Genomic DNA, 15,105 nt, shown 5'->3' on the forward strand with positions numbered 1-15,105 from the left:
TCATAAAGTTTAACTTTTGTCCTTTTTTTTCCCCCAAAGCTTCCTGTATTTCATGTCTTAACTAAAGAAATGCAAACACAGTATTATGTGTTTGCTCCACACTCATCTTCATCCCACTTACTCCATGAGGTTTAAAGGGACTGTGAATGACTTGTTATTCTACTCATCCATAATTGCAGTAGAATGACTGCAAATTAGTTTCTGCACTTGGAACATCCCTACATACACTTTGGTTCCCTCTGGGTTGACATGATTGTCTTTAGAAAGAAAGCAAATTCTTCCAAAATGAGGGATACCAGTTTCATCAGCTCAGCTTGATCAGCAATCAACCTTACACCTTTACAATTCCCTTGAAAAACAGAAAACCTCATCTCTGTTGTTTTAAAGAGACTGAGAAAAATAAGCTGTGCAGATCAGTAACTGGTACTCAACAGTTTTACAGTTATCTCCAAAATTGGATCAGGTAATAGCAAGGTTAGCATATAAATCAATATACACCAATAAATACTCAGAAACTTTTCTCTCCAGACACCACAAGTGATAGAAACTTCTAGCTGAACATAGGGGTTATCAGAAAATGACAATTCATTGATTAAAATGGGTTTTGTGCCGGCACCTCTGATCAGAGGAGGCCAAATCACAGATGTGTTTCTGACAGACACTTTGCCTCCCTACTGCAGCACTAATGTTCTGCTCCAAGATCAGGGAACGCTGCCCCTTGAAGCCCTCAGCTGCAGCCCCACTCTCCGAATCAGAGAGGAGGATTTCAAAACCATAAGAGTGCCAGGGTAACTTGAAGTTCTCAAGACTTCACAGAACTGCCCTGCTCACTGCCAGAAGCCTCTGCCAGCCAGCAGCTCTCACAAGTCAATAGCTGCTGGCAGGAAAGGCCCCACCTCCAAGTGGGGTGAACTTCCACACCGTAGGCAAGGAGCTTAGGAAATCTGAGAATACAGAATGCAGCTGGATGCAAATGTATCTTGGAAAAGAAAAATGTCCTCAGAACTAGAAATCTGAACCTGGAAGATGCTGCAGAACTCATTACAAAGTGAACAGCACATACATCATGCAAAAATAACTAGGATGCTACATTTGCATTTGCTGTGTGTCACATACTAAGGTTTGTTAGCACAGCTGTCATTCCAGAGTATCCTTCAATTGATTAGTATGATGATTTACATTATGTCTCATGTAAACATAAAACATGGTTAAATCACTCACAACTATGTTACATTAACAGAAAAGCCTCCATGTTCCTAAATGAAAACCAGCAAGGTTTGGACCATACCCTGGTTTGCTACGAACTGCAGCCAGCAGGACTTGACAATCTGAGAGCAAACTAACGGCAGATCTCTCCTGCTGTTCTTAAGCAGGCCTTTGTGAAAAGGTAGAATCACTGTAACTAATGATCCATCCTTTCTCACTCACCTGCAGAAAATAAAATTATGACATTTGATGATTGCAGGGGAAGATGTTTAACTGGGGAGAAAGGTGTTTTGGAATCAAACAGCACAGCTGACCTTGTTCCTGCATTCTTTCACCTTAGAGAATTTTTTTGGTACATTCCAAGAAACTAAAGCTCAAATGGTTACTGAAATAACAATTTCTAAACTTACAGTTAATATTTTCATAGACAAAAAAATTACTATGAGTTTACATCAGCTTTAAGTGATATCACAGTCAAGTTCCAAGCACCCTTCTAAAGATGTTCCATATTTTTAAAATCCTCTGTACAAGCCAGGTCCCCACAAATCCTCAGAAAGATTAACCAGAATTTCTGTAACATCAACTCGGTACCTTTCCATTACTTTTAAAAGGCAATAATTAGACAAATTTTAACATTAGAATCTATTACAGTCATGTAAATTAAGTCAATTTGTCCTTCCTTCAATTAAACATGTTAATTTCCCAGGGGACTCAACACCATTTTCTTCAGTTGTCACATATGCCATCATCACACAGTACACTGTAGCCTTAAAAAGAATTAATCAAGTATCTGATCTTACAGACCCTGCCCATGTCAGTAAACCTCATGTAACCCAACTCCCTGAAATTCAAAGACATTCTCAAATGAGAAAGTTTCTCAGATCCCCACGTACCAGAACACAACCTTGGTGTTCCATAATCACAATAAATGCCAGAAAACTCTCTTGTGACCAGACAGCAAAATTAGAAATCTCAACACAAAATGCATTTAGCTCATAAACTATTATTAGACTTTTACATAGCCTTCTTCTTTCTGTTTAATGTTCAGTTTGTCTGAAAACGGTTACATTTGCCTGAAAGTTAGATTACAATAGAAGTACAAGTATATAGTTAATCACAAGTTATTAATAGACTGCTAGGTGTGTAAGAAACCTAAAAAATTTGTTTTGGCTCGCCATTACAGAAATTCATTCACTAATTTGATTTTGATAAAGGTATTTCACAATTTGCTTAATTTCTTCAGCAGAAGAAACCATACATCACCTTTAAAGCAAAAATAAAAATAAAATTTGCATTAATTTTTAAAGATTTGCTGAATTGAATGCACAAATCATTAAGGCTGAAAAAGAAACTGAAGAATTGTCATTGTGGTTCTTGGTGATAGCTACTGTCCTTATGGACAAACACAACCAATAAATATTTCAAAGGGAGATCAAAGCAACATACCAAGTCTGGAAAATTACAAAAAATTGTCCATTTATATTCCTTAGCCACATGATTTAATTAATAGCTGAAGCCCAAAAGAATTTAACTGCCTCACTGATACTGGTTTTTTAAGGGATTGTCCTTGTCACAAGATTACCTTTGGACTCTTCCTGTTTGTGTAAAAGTGAACATGACGTCCATCCCACATTACACAAATCTTTCCATATCTACTACTGATCTTTCTCGGGGTGCTCTCTTTCTGCCTTCTCTATCTTGTAAATAAAGTTACCCCAATGTGATTTCAGGGAACCAAGCACTATTTGTTCATAGAAGGGAACAACATTTTGCTCTCTTGTGACTTTATCTGCACACCTTGAAATTGCATGTTGAGCACTCAGGTTCAGTGAAGATTCTACCACATACACCCACCAAAACTTATGGATATTCCTCCCAAAGAATCAGACTTTATTTATTTATTCAGAGTAGGCACGGTTGAGTGAAGTTATTCCTCCTCTTGTACACTTGTGTGAACAAGCTTCAGCTTTATTAGATGCAGCACAAAGGACCAGATAAGGGCTACCTGCCTGAAAGAGAGGCTTGTTGGAAAGAATAGGAACCCTATCTTGTTACTTTCTTTATAGCTATTGTTCCTACAGCTACCCCAAAGTCTTCTCAAACTGACAATACATGAGGTACAACAAAGTTCTCAAAATCACTAACAGTCAGTGATCTTATCTCAGTAAAACAACCCCACTTTCACTGTCAATTGGAATTCTGTTCTTACCTTATTCAAGAGCACCTTGTTCACAAACACCTTTGCTACAGAAGTCTTTGAAACACTGGTCATTGATATATTGCCCTGTTTCCAGTGGGAAAGAACATTATGAAACTAAATTCATCTGTAAACTGCTAGACTGAATATTTGCCAGATATAAAAATAGTCCAAGTGGTTGATTTTTTTTCTTTAATAAGAAGGTTTTTTTCATTAGAATTTAAATATATCCTGATAGGATCACTGATGTGTAATTCAGAATCTGGCATTTCAATACTATGCTTCCTTATAAAGTACTTCTCACTCAGCAGTCTTAGAGCCTTTATATTTATTCACAAATTAACCTTTTGAAAACCCAGGATTAACTGAATTTACAGAGGAGAAATGGAAGTAAGAAGGTTCTATGAGTTTTTGCCCAGTGTGACTCAGCAAGGCAGTGAGAATTGCAAGCACCAAATCCTGATATCCCCATTCCTAGCCACTATGTATCAATTCCAGACCTTTCTATAGAATTTACAGCTACTTTTTCAGGGTTTACACCAGAATATAATATTAAAAATACATTATATTTGTCACAGCCTGTATTATAATAAAGCATATGAAGGTCAACTTGAAAAATAATATAGGGCAGTGATATGTACTGCTTAGCTCAAATAGGATCCATATGCAGCACATAAATCAGCTTTTGAGTGCCTGAGTGCTTCTTTGGAAGAGACTACACTCAGCCAATGGAAAAATTAAAGAGTTTTCTGATCAAGCAAACATTTTTTTCTCAATGTTTATTTTGATGTACCTTTCTCTTGTTACAAAACTGTTGGAAAATTACAACTGAATCACAGTTCAAGATTTTTTTTCTAATAACACAATTACAATTTATGTTTTGTGAATTCATATTGAAAAATGAATATTTTCGCTCCAGAGAATGTTTATTTTGGATTTTACATCATTCCAGTAATGTATAAATTGGAAAAACTATACAGAAACACAAAGCTGAATAAACTACTTCTTTTCCTTAAAAAACAATACAAGATTCTTAATTAAGAGTGCTCTACAGTATCAAATGCACATAATAAACTGTTTTTACCTTCAGATTTTGACTTAAATGCCACCAAGAAATTTTAACACAATTAGCCCTACTTTTGCCAAAAAATGTGCTTTCAACTGATGCTGGTGCACTGGAAATTTGGGGATCACCATACCACCGGGCAGGCTGCTGAGCTCAGCTTACCACATCAACCAAAAGTATGTAAAAAAAATTTAATATTATTGAAGCCTTTCTTCTAGTACAGTTGTCAAGAGAACAGGTAACCTCTCAGCATACATAAAAATGGGATTTAGCATTGCACTAAACTTTTTTTAGATTAACCAACAAACAGGAATATCATTAACTGACTTACTCAGTTCAGAAAAGGCACTGCAAAAAGAAAAATATTCACTAAATGCACACATAGGGAAGAGTATAATAACTCATTTTTTAAAGGGAAAAAATACAACAGGGGAATGCAATTACATTGAAAGACAGAAAATGAAAACTAGCAGAATTATTTTTTACCACTCAATTAAGATATGAGATTAACTGGATCACAAATGTAACACAAAATATCATGGGAGTTTGATATTTAACAAGTACAGAGTGAGCTGTGAGAACACCAAAAGCAACCGCAAAACCAAAAACCAACAAATATATGTTTGTGGTCAAGTGGACACTGTTTTCAGCAGACCCATATCTGCCTATTAAAACAGAATTTTAATTTTAATTAATCATCTTCTAAGATTTCTAGACTCATGACCCCATGATCAACCAAGATCCTGCAAAATGCCACTTCTGACATTACTGAAATTACTGCTACTCCTGTAACACTGAACCAAGGCATTCAACTCCTCTTCCACTGGGAACCTGCTCCACTAAAGATGAGTTCCAGAGCTACATAATGTACACATGACAACATCAAGTTAGATTATTTCAAAGGAAAGTAAAACAATGATGGTTTTTAAGCAGATATGATTGCAAACAGATTCTCTTAGATCAAAGAGCATAAACTGCAATAAAATACAACATGTGAAAAGCTGAGGCACCTTAGCATAGCATATCTTCCACTATTATTCTATTATTTTACACCTGATCCAGCTTTTTGCAATCTTTAATCATAAAAAAATTATTGTATTGAAAGCAACACATGAAACTTTCATTTATATGATGGAATTTTTCAGAACTTAATAGCTTGCACTATATGTAATGACCTGACTAGCCTTTAAAATGAACTATTTTAATAAATTTAAAGAGAGCCTTTTGAGATATTGGAAAAGACAATACAAAGATTCCAAAGATCAGTGCATAGATGATACCTAAATAAAAACCTCTCATATAACTGTGATAGTTAGGGTTATTACATCATTCCAGTTTTATTCTACAGATATTTACAATAAATTTGTTTAGATCCCATAGCAAAAATCACAGCACAACTTTTTATTGACTGCTTAGGAAACTGCTGAGTAGTCTCTTAGATATTTTCACATTATATGCTTCAAGGCAAGATGTTAATTTTAAAAGCTTAAATTTCTGACTGGAAATACATTTCTACTACACTGAGAGAAACCAGATGTTCTAACAACTAAAATAAATTGGGTGAAGAAACTAGTTCTCCAATTTATTTATTTATTTATTTATTTATTTATATACCACACATTGCCACACTGCAGAACTTCACCAGCTCCACTGCCACCCTGGGGATCAGAGCTCATGAGGTGCCTGAACAACACTGCACGTGCAGACCACAGGAACTCACAGAAAACAAATTACACCCATAAGTTCCATGTGACACACAACTGTAAATTGACAAAAACCTCAGCAATGACTGTGCAATGTGAATATGGTCATTTCTGACTAAAGGAGATGTAAACTAAGTGTCCTGGAATTCATTTTTCAGATATCTAACAGTGACATTGCCTGCTTGCATGGCAAGAAGTTTGTCAGCATCCAGGTACAGTCTAAACTTGATAAACAAATATAACAACAGGGAAATAATTCAGATTTCCAGCAAAGGGGAGGCAGGAACAGGACAAGACTAATAGGCAAATGCAAAATCTAATGGGGAGAAAAAAAATACAGGGGTGTGTACATACAGACTGGTTTAGACTGGAAGGACCCTGAGGGAATTCTCTGCTCCAAGCCCTGCTCAGGTCACAGTGCTTGGGGTTTTGGGCACTCAAGCCCAGAATCTCCAAGGATGAAGGTCCTACAACTGTTCTAAATGCCTATTCCAGTGTTTGGCCACCATCATTGCAAGGAATTTTTTCCTTAGATTTCTGGGACTTCCCCTACTATAGCATGTGTGGTGTCCCCTCTCCTTTCACTGATTACATCTGGGAAAATTCTTGCTCCTGTTCTCCATGACCACCCATTATGTGGCTGAGAAGGGCACTTGGATCTCCCTTTGTGGCCTCCAAGTAAAACAAACTGAGCCCTCACAGCCTCTTCTCCTACATAGTATATTCATCAGTGCAAATATTGAAATTCTGCCTCCTGAAAGTACTGCAAGAGTGAGCAGAGCTAGTAAGCAGGAAACAACATGGTACCTCAGAACTCAGGCTAAGGACAAACAAAAAAAGAAAATGTACAAATAAAAAAAGAAAATTCGAGGCATTTGCTAACTCTACCTGTTACCATTATTAAAGGTAAAAGAGCAAACACAGTGGTCACATCACAAAACATTTGAGTCACAATAACCACATAATCTAAGTATATAGCCTTCATTAACGAGTAGAGAATGGGAAAAATAGCATTTTAAATATATTAGAGAATTCATTATTAATTTAAGGACTAGAGACTGTTCACAAGGGATGTCAGCGCTTAATAGAAAACAGGATCATGTGAGGAATTAATCAGGATACTGACACCAAGGTGATTTAGCAGCTAGATTAAAGGATGTCCTTTTACACAGCACTGTCCAGTGCAACCTGAAATAACCTGGCCAATGAAATTCACACTGCTCATGCTGAAGTATTAGACCAGTGAGCCAAGAAACAACAACCCTTCTTCCTGCAGCAGATTGTTAAGTCTGGATTTCTGCATCCAGCACTAAACAGATTACTAGAAATCTACTGAGACAAAAAAAAATTCAAAGAATAAAGAAGCAAAAACCCAACACAAGATAAAAATACAAAAGCAGAGGTCAAAGGACAAAAAATCCTGAAATCCCTGCACTAAAGTCTACAAACATTCAAATACTATGATCAAAGACGAGAATAAATTCATGTGGCATTCAAAAGTACAAAACAAAAGGGAGGGAATGAAGAAGAACAATCAGGCAGAAATTCAGGAGGGAAATAAAAAATAACTTTAAAAATTCTAAAAATAATTATAAGAACAAAATTTAAAATGTAATCAATTGTCCAGTTTTTATAATATCAGTTCCTTCCTTGACTTTTTAAAACTCAGGCTATATCCTTCTCGAATTCCATTATAAAGAAAATGTCCACAGTTACGTCTAAAAAATATTTTCTGTTCTAGGTGTGGAAATACAACCAGTAGAGTAAACACAACAAATCATCCCCAAGACCAAAGGGATCTCTTTGCTACTAAAAGAGTAACTTGAATACCATCTCAAAAATGCCCTGCACCAGTGGCTACCACGCCATGGTCAAAGTGGAACAGTCAGTCATCACTAATCAGACTGGATGGAAGGGAACTGCTGCAAAGTCAGACTGCTGCTTCAGTGTGCTTGGACACCACTTGTTTTCTAGTTTTCATTACCGACAATCTATAAAATAACTAAAAAAATATTAAAAAGCAGCAAAGTAAAAGAACACAAAAAAATTATCAGCCAAAAGAGAAGGGAAAGAATTAAATTAAAAATACAAGCAAGACAAGCAACTAAAAGCATGTATGACAGTATTTTAAAATACATTCATAATTTAATATTTCTTCATGTGATAGCCTTTTAACAAAATTAGCACTTGCATGGGATCAAATAAATATCATGCAACTCAATGCAATTAGCTAAGTTTCAATTCTGTATTTTTAAGCAAATTCTCAAGTTGATCATGAAGGTTTTTCATTTCCTATCTACTTACTTTGTGCCTTATGTCTCTAAAATTATTTCATGAGGCACTAAGAAAGATTAATTTTTACATACAACTTTCTGGGTCAAGAAAAATTATATTATTGGTTCTATACATCATTAAACATAACAGACTAGTGATTACCTTAGTCATTTAAAAATAAAGATTGTTTTTAAAAGTAAAACACAAATAAAAATTTAGGGATTGTAAAGTTAATGGAACTTTAGTATCTGTTCATTTCAGTTTATTTCATCAAATTCTCTCAGTGTAAACCTGAGAAATGGTCAATTTCAAATTTCCACAGAAAAAAGGCAGTTGAATTCACTATAATTTTTGTACAATTTCCTTGGGAATACATGTGATTTCCTTGCTCAGACCAAAGTTTAAGATACTTCAACACAGTAATTCTATGTCTCCCTTACAGACTAGAAGTATTGTAAAGACGAGTGGGGAAAAAATTCAGAACCATGAAAACAAATGGAGGTAAATTAGAGCAATGTCCCACAAAGGGGGAACAGACAACCCATAATAAAAAAAAGCCTGAAGTTTGCAAAGCAAAGTATATTCAAACCATAAATAATGTGAGCTATATACAAATGCATAATTCATGGGATGGATTCACTAGAAGAACCTGTAATTTCTGTTGTTAAATAAATAATGAGTTACTAAAGCAATTATAACATGAAATCATGGAATTGGCTTGCCCCAGTAAAATACAGCACCTGGTGATAGGAAAGCTCTAGACTTTTAGAAGTATCTCATGTGATGTCAGTTTTATTCTTTTCCCATGCCAGCACTAGCATCCACAGATGCATCAAAACCAGTTACAGTAAAATCTTCAGGGGTAAAATTGATGTGCAGTCTTCAGGTTTGACTCTCAGCAATCTTTCTGCATTATCAACTTCACCATGCCCAGCTGACTCACAGGCACATTGAGAACATTTTGTCTTCATTCTAAAATCTTGACACATCTGAGCAGAATCACTGAAATGCTGTCTTCACTACAAGAAGCAACATGAAAGTAATTCTATCTTTTTAGGGGAGCTGGAGTTCCCAAAGAACTCCAGCTCTACCATAAATTCCAAAAATCCAAACTTACTTTCCATGATCTGAGTATTTAAGGACAATAATTCCTATTCTTTCTTTCCTTCCTGGCATTTCCTTCTGTGAGTCCAACTGTTCAGTAACTGCAGCATTAAGACAAAAACCCATATCTAGATATATCCCAGTGATACCACCCTGATTTAGCCAATAGTTTTCTCATAACCTGTAATGGCACATGACAAAAAAAATCCTTACAGTTATTTTTAAATCATTATAGTTATTTGCTGTCACTGAATTAGAAAACATGACCTTTCTTTGTGGCAGTTTAAGCCATTAGGCATCTGTTAAGGTATCTGAATGAGACCTGAATGAGACCTGATACATCTCTGAGGTATCTGAATGACAGAGCAACACAAGGCATTTATACAACATTTATTTATTCCATATTTTGATAAAATGAGCAAAACCTCAAAGATGGGTGTACTGTGTTTATATTACACCTTTAAAAAACCCTGCCTGGTCTCCAGTTAAAGTTACATTTCAAAACCATATTAACTTTCCAGAACTACCTGGTATCCACACTTCTACTGCTGATGTGATAGCTAGAAGTGGCACTCGTTTCTTTATCAGTATTCCTTGCAGGGGTCATTACTCACTGTTTTATAAAAAGAAACAAAATGTGTAACACCATGAGCCTCCTGTTATTAGTTAATAGAATGCATAACTGCTCTGAAAACATTGCCTATGTCTTTTATTAGAAAAACAATTAAACCCAGTTCCCCAGGCACAACACTTCACAGGAGGTGTGATGGCAGCAAGTGTTACATTTTACTAGGTCTTCAAAAGGGTCATTAATCTTTCAGTCATCGATCTCAGACACTTAAGTCTAACAGCAACGTGCAGAAGCAAACACACAGCGCTCTCTTTCTCTCCTTGTAGAGATAGAAACAGTAAACTCCTAAGACAAGATCTAAAATAGCCAAAGAGAAATCTATTTAATCCACTTTCATCTCTCTGATTTTACAGAATCTCATTAGTGTAAATATTTTCACTTTCATTGTTACATTGAACCAGCTGAGGCATTTCAAGGGAAGCAGAGAACTCTGTGCATAGCGCTCCTGCTTTACAATGACTCTTACACTCCACTACACATTAAGTCTTCAGTAAACGCATTATCCCTTTTATCTATTCAGCAGTATGGTTCAGATACAACATGACAAAGGAACAAGAAAATAAAGACTAAAACGCTGACTGAAATTACTTGAAGTCATTTGCTTCTATGTCAAATGCACTTACAAGCAAGAGCACTGACAAATGGTCATCAATCCACAGAGCCTTTTGTACACCACTGTCACAGAAAGTACCCTAGCATATACACATGCAAGAAACAAACCTCTGTGTACCTGCACCTGCTTTTCCTTTTCTGGAAATAGACAAAACTGAGTGTTTGTGAATTTCTTAACATGATAGCAAAGATCCTTAATTGACTAGAGACAAAAGAAAAAAAAAAGAAAAAGTACTATTTCATGTTACAATAATTAAATTCAAATATTATATTAACTTAGGTCCCAATATGACCAAGCACATTAGAAAGATATTGCTTACTGCTTCTCTGTATTTTAGATCATTATCCCTACTTTGAGCATTCCAATCTTTCAGAATTCAAGATCAATTCAAAAGGCACCCGAAACGTGGGAGCGAGCACTCCCAGCCTATGAAAATGACTACTGGAGACACGATTTAAGGACTAGCATTCAATGCAATGGATCATCCGCTTCCAAGGACCATCCTTTTCACCTTCCAGTAAGTCAGTGTTAAATAACCTGCGAGGTCTGGGCGGCGGGGGGGCTGAAGTACAGACATTAACCTGGCAGGCACCGGCTGAGCTCAGCCCCATCCTCCCGCACCCCGACCGAGCCCGGAGCCCCAAGCGCTCCATCGGCCGCCCGTGGTCGCGGCTCGCAGCCCGCAGGGCCGGCAGCCCCTGAGGAAGCCCGGGAAGCGCCGGGACCGCCGCAGCCCCGGGTGCCCGCGGCGGCCGGGAACGGAGCCGGCGGGGGGAGCGGCCGAGCGGCGCGGGGGGGACGCGACACCGCCCGCCAGGGACCGGGACCGGCCAGGGCGGCAGGGCCGGCGCCGGGCAGCGGGAAGGGCGGGATGCGGAGCGGGGCAGGGGTGAGGCGGGAGCGGGGGGAACATTGGCTCTGTCCCCGCAGAGCGCGGGGACACCCAAGGGCAGGGACGGGCACAAGGACGCGCGGCGGGCGGGCGGCGCTGAGGCGCGTCCCTTACCTGGCAGGAGTCGCCGGTGACCCCCGGGGGGCAGGTGCAGCTGTAGCCGACCGGGGGCTGGGGCAGGATCAGCTGGAGGCGGCGGGGCGGCGGCAGCGGCGAGCAGGTGCCGTTGTTGCGGCAGGGCTGGCTGAGGCAGGGGTCCCGGCCGGGGGGCGCGGCGCTGGCCGGCGCGGGAAGGCAGGCGCGGCGCTCGGCCAGGGCGAGCAGCAGCAGCAGCAGGAGCGGGGAGGCTCGGGGCATGGCGGCGGGGCGTGCGGGTGCGGGCGCCGCTCCGCTGCTGGCGGCGGCAGGGAGGGAAGGAAGGAAGGAGGGATGGAGGGATGGAGGCAGCGGCCGCCCTGCTGCTCCCGGCCCGCGTTCCCCGGGCAACGGGCGGGCGGGGCCGGGCCGGGGCGGAGCCGCTGCCGCGCCGCCGCGTGACCGCCAGGGGGCGCCGCCCGCCCTCAGCGCGCGGGCCCGGCGGGACGGGCTGAGGGGGCGCGGCCGGGCCGGGACAGCGGCGCCGGGGCCGGGGCCGGGGCCGGGAGTGGAGTCGGGGCTGGAGCTGCAGCGACCCGCCGGGCCAGGCTGAGCCCCAGCCCCATCCCCCGGGCGGGGCGGCGGCGGCCGGGCTGTGCCGAGCTGCCGGGGCACGGGGAGCGGCGCTGCGCCCCGGCCGCTGGCGTGAAACGGGAGCAGCGCGTTACTGAAGCGCCCGAGGGGCGCTCCGCGGCTGCCGGGCCTCCCGCCCGCGCGGCCGGTGCCAGTGACGGGGCAGAGGAGCCCCGCGGGACCGAGCGCAGCCCCGGCTCAGGCAGACAGCCGGGAAGGGACAGTCCTGCGTAACATCAGCTCACTGTTTGCTGCTTGTTTACTGTTTCACAAGTGAAATTCGCAGATGATTACTTTAAAGTTCTGTTGAGACCGAAGCAGGGTCGGATGAAAAGCATAAACACTAATCCTATCATTTCCCATACTGCAAAGAACCTGTTTTCTCAAGTGGGATTACCTACGGCTGACTTTTAAAAATCGATTTTTATTTTACCAGTCTTCTGGGGAATTTTCTGCTATCTCTTACTAGAACTAAGGTACAAGATCTGTAAATCAGCTAACAGAGAGCAGATAGATAACCCCTGTTCTTTGGCCTTCTATTCATTTGCTTCTGCAAAAGTGAAGTATTTGAATTTCTCGTAACTAACAACTTCTCACATCGCCATCGCAGGGTACAGGAGGATTCCTGGCTACAATTTCCGTTAACTTTCACACTTAACGTATGGCCAAAAGCTCTATTACGAGCAGAAGTAACTGGTGATGCTAACTGAACTGAAAATTCGTCAGGGTCTCAAGCAGCTTGACCATGATATTCTGTCCCTGCATTCTGTCCGTGCTCCTTCATCCCCCCAGCCCCGTTCCTCAGGGCTGTCCGTGCCCCTCCATGCCCCCAGCCCCGTTCCTAAATCCTGTCCGTGCCCCTCCGTGCCCCCAGCCCCGTTCCTAAATCCCGTCCGTGCCCCTCCATTCCCCCAGCCCCGTTCCCCTCCTGGAGCGCGTTCGGTGCCGCTCCGGCTCCCTCTGCTGCCTCCGCGCCGGCTGCGGCCCGGGCGCTGCGGTGACCGCTCCGCTCGAACCGACTCCATTTACATTTGACAGGATTTGTTCTTGATAAGTCCACAGAGGCTGCTGCTTGTCTCCCTGTTATCTTCCCAGTGCTCTGAAATAACTTGTATGTATCCCAGGTTGCTCTGGGATTTGCTGGTAAAGCAGCAGGGCTGTAATTCTCTCTGTCCTCCTCCTCAATAAGCTTTGTCCTTTTGCAGTCTCATAGGACTTCACCTTTCTGCACAGGCTGTCGAGGATACTTGTTAATAACAAGCTTTGGCCAGTTCTCTAAAAATTTTATGGAACAAATCATCAAAACCAGACAATCTGAATGTTCTCCTCTCGAACCTGACCCATCTTTCTGCTCAAGCTCTGCTCCTGTCTCATGCTAATTGTGCTGAGCTGCGGACTGATCTTCCCTAACAAAGAGGATGGCTGAACAGTCACTTATGTAGTGACCCTATTTCCAGTTGTTCCTGTACCCCCAAAAGGGTTTGATAATTCTGGTCTATATCTGAGGATTTTTAGGAGTAAGACATTTTAGATAAGCATTGGAAAATATGGTTTCAGGACTGACAGCTACACTAGACAATTAATTCAGTTGGTGGAGTAGCCTGGTATTTGCAGAAAATAACAACTTGAAAAATAAGCTAGTCAGTCAATGCAGCTGACCAAGCAGGACATAACACAGTGCTCTGAGTCAGGTTGTTCATACCTTCATCACAGTTTTCTTAGTTTTTTACAGAATATATAAACAATGTTTACATTACTTTCATATGGAAATACTTAACCTTACAACAGAGGATATTATGCTTACCTAATTAGTAATTTTTGAAATGCTAGTTCTTTTTATGCATATTAATGTTCCAATGTGCATAGTTTAAATAATTTTATAGTCAGGTTTCCATAAACAAATTAATAATCTTAGTATTCAATAAGGATTCAAGCTGTCTCCCTCATTTACACTTGCTAGGATTTGAATTGTATTACCAGCTTAATAGCTTATTAGTGTGGCTTAGATAAGCTACATTACAGCTTAACTATTTATTTTGATGGAGAAGTACTCATCCTCTAGTGGCTTGAAGGAGATTTTGCAGAGATTTTTTTATCTGTTCTGATTAAATATTTAGTAACCAAAAAACCCCTCTCTTATTTGCTAAAAGAAAGCCACATGCTTTAAATGTCTCCCCTGACAACAATGATCTATTTTCTAAATATTGATTATTTCCTTTAAAGCTATTAATTATTGCATTTTTCTTTACTAGCATAGGAGTTAATTTATATAAGAAAGTTACTGTGTTGAGCCTTTTCTGAACAGTGTCTGGACTGTGATTCTTTTGTTGCTTGTTTTGGATCAATTGACAAATTAACATTTTCCTCAAGCCTCCCTCAGCTTGTGCCTGCTTTACAGCATCTCAGGAGTTCCAGTTCCAAATTGCACAAGGACTGGGACCTTAATAGCACTTTGGAAGTTTCATAAGGCCCCCACTCATGCAACTGAAGCCAAATTTTAAAAAAATGCCCATTGTCCTCCCAATCCCATTCTGAATAGCAGGCAAAATTAAAGCTACATCCCCTTGAAAATAATTGTTGGAATCACAAATTATTACTGTTAAAAGTTGTGTTGCATAAGCTTAAAATGCATTTATTTAAAATGTTTGCTGCATGGTTTTAACTTTCTTTTTCCAACCACATAGAGTTTATTGGAATAGAAACTATTACTT

At 40.4% G+C, this 15,105-nt stretch overlaps 1 protein-coding gene across 1 annotated transcript in view; it reads right to left on the reverse strand.

Moving 5' to 3' along the window:
* Positions 1-12,185, reverse strand: part of DNER (delta/notch like EGF repeat containing) — a 107,828-nt gene extending 95,643 nt beyond the window's left edge. The window contains exon 1 of the mRNA XM_054639259.2: positions 11,801-12,185. Coding sequence (XP_054495234.2) covers positions 11,801-12,043 — 243 coding nt within the window. The 5' untranslated portion in view covers positions 12,044-12,185. The remainder of the gene's footprint in view (positions 1-11,800) is intronic.
* Positions 12,186-15,105: the final 2,920 nt, after the last annotated feature.

Source organism: Agelaius phoeniceus, chromosome 10 (genome assembly GCF_051311805.1).
Source record: "Agelaius phoeniceus isolate bAgePho1 chromosome 10, bAgePho1.hap1, whole genome shotgun sequence".
Classification (NCBI taxonomy): Eukaryota; Metazoa; Chordata; class Aves; order Passeriformes; family Icteridae; genus Agelaius; species Agelaius phoeniceus.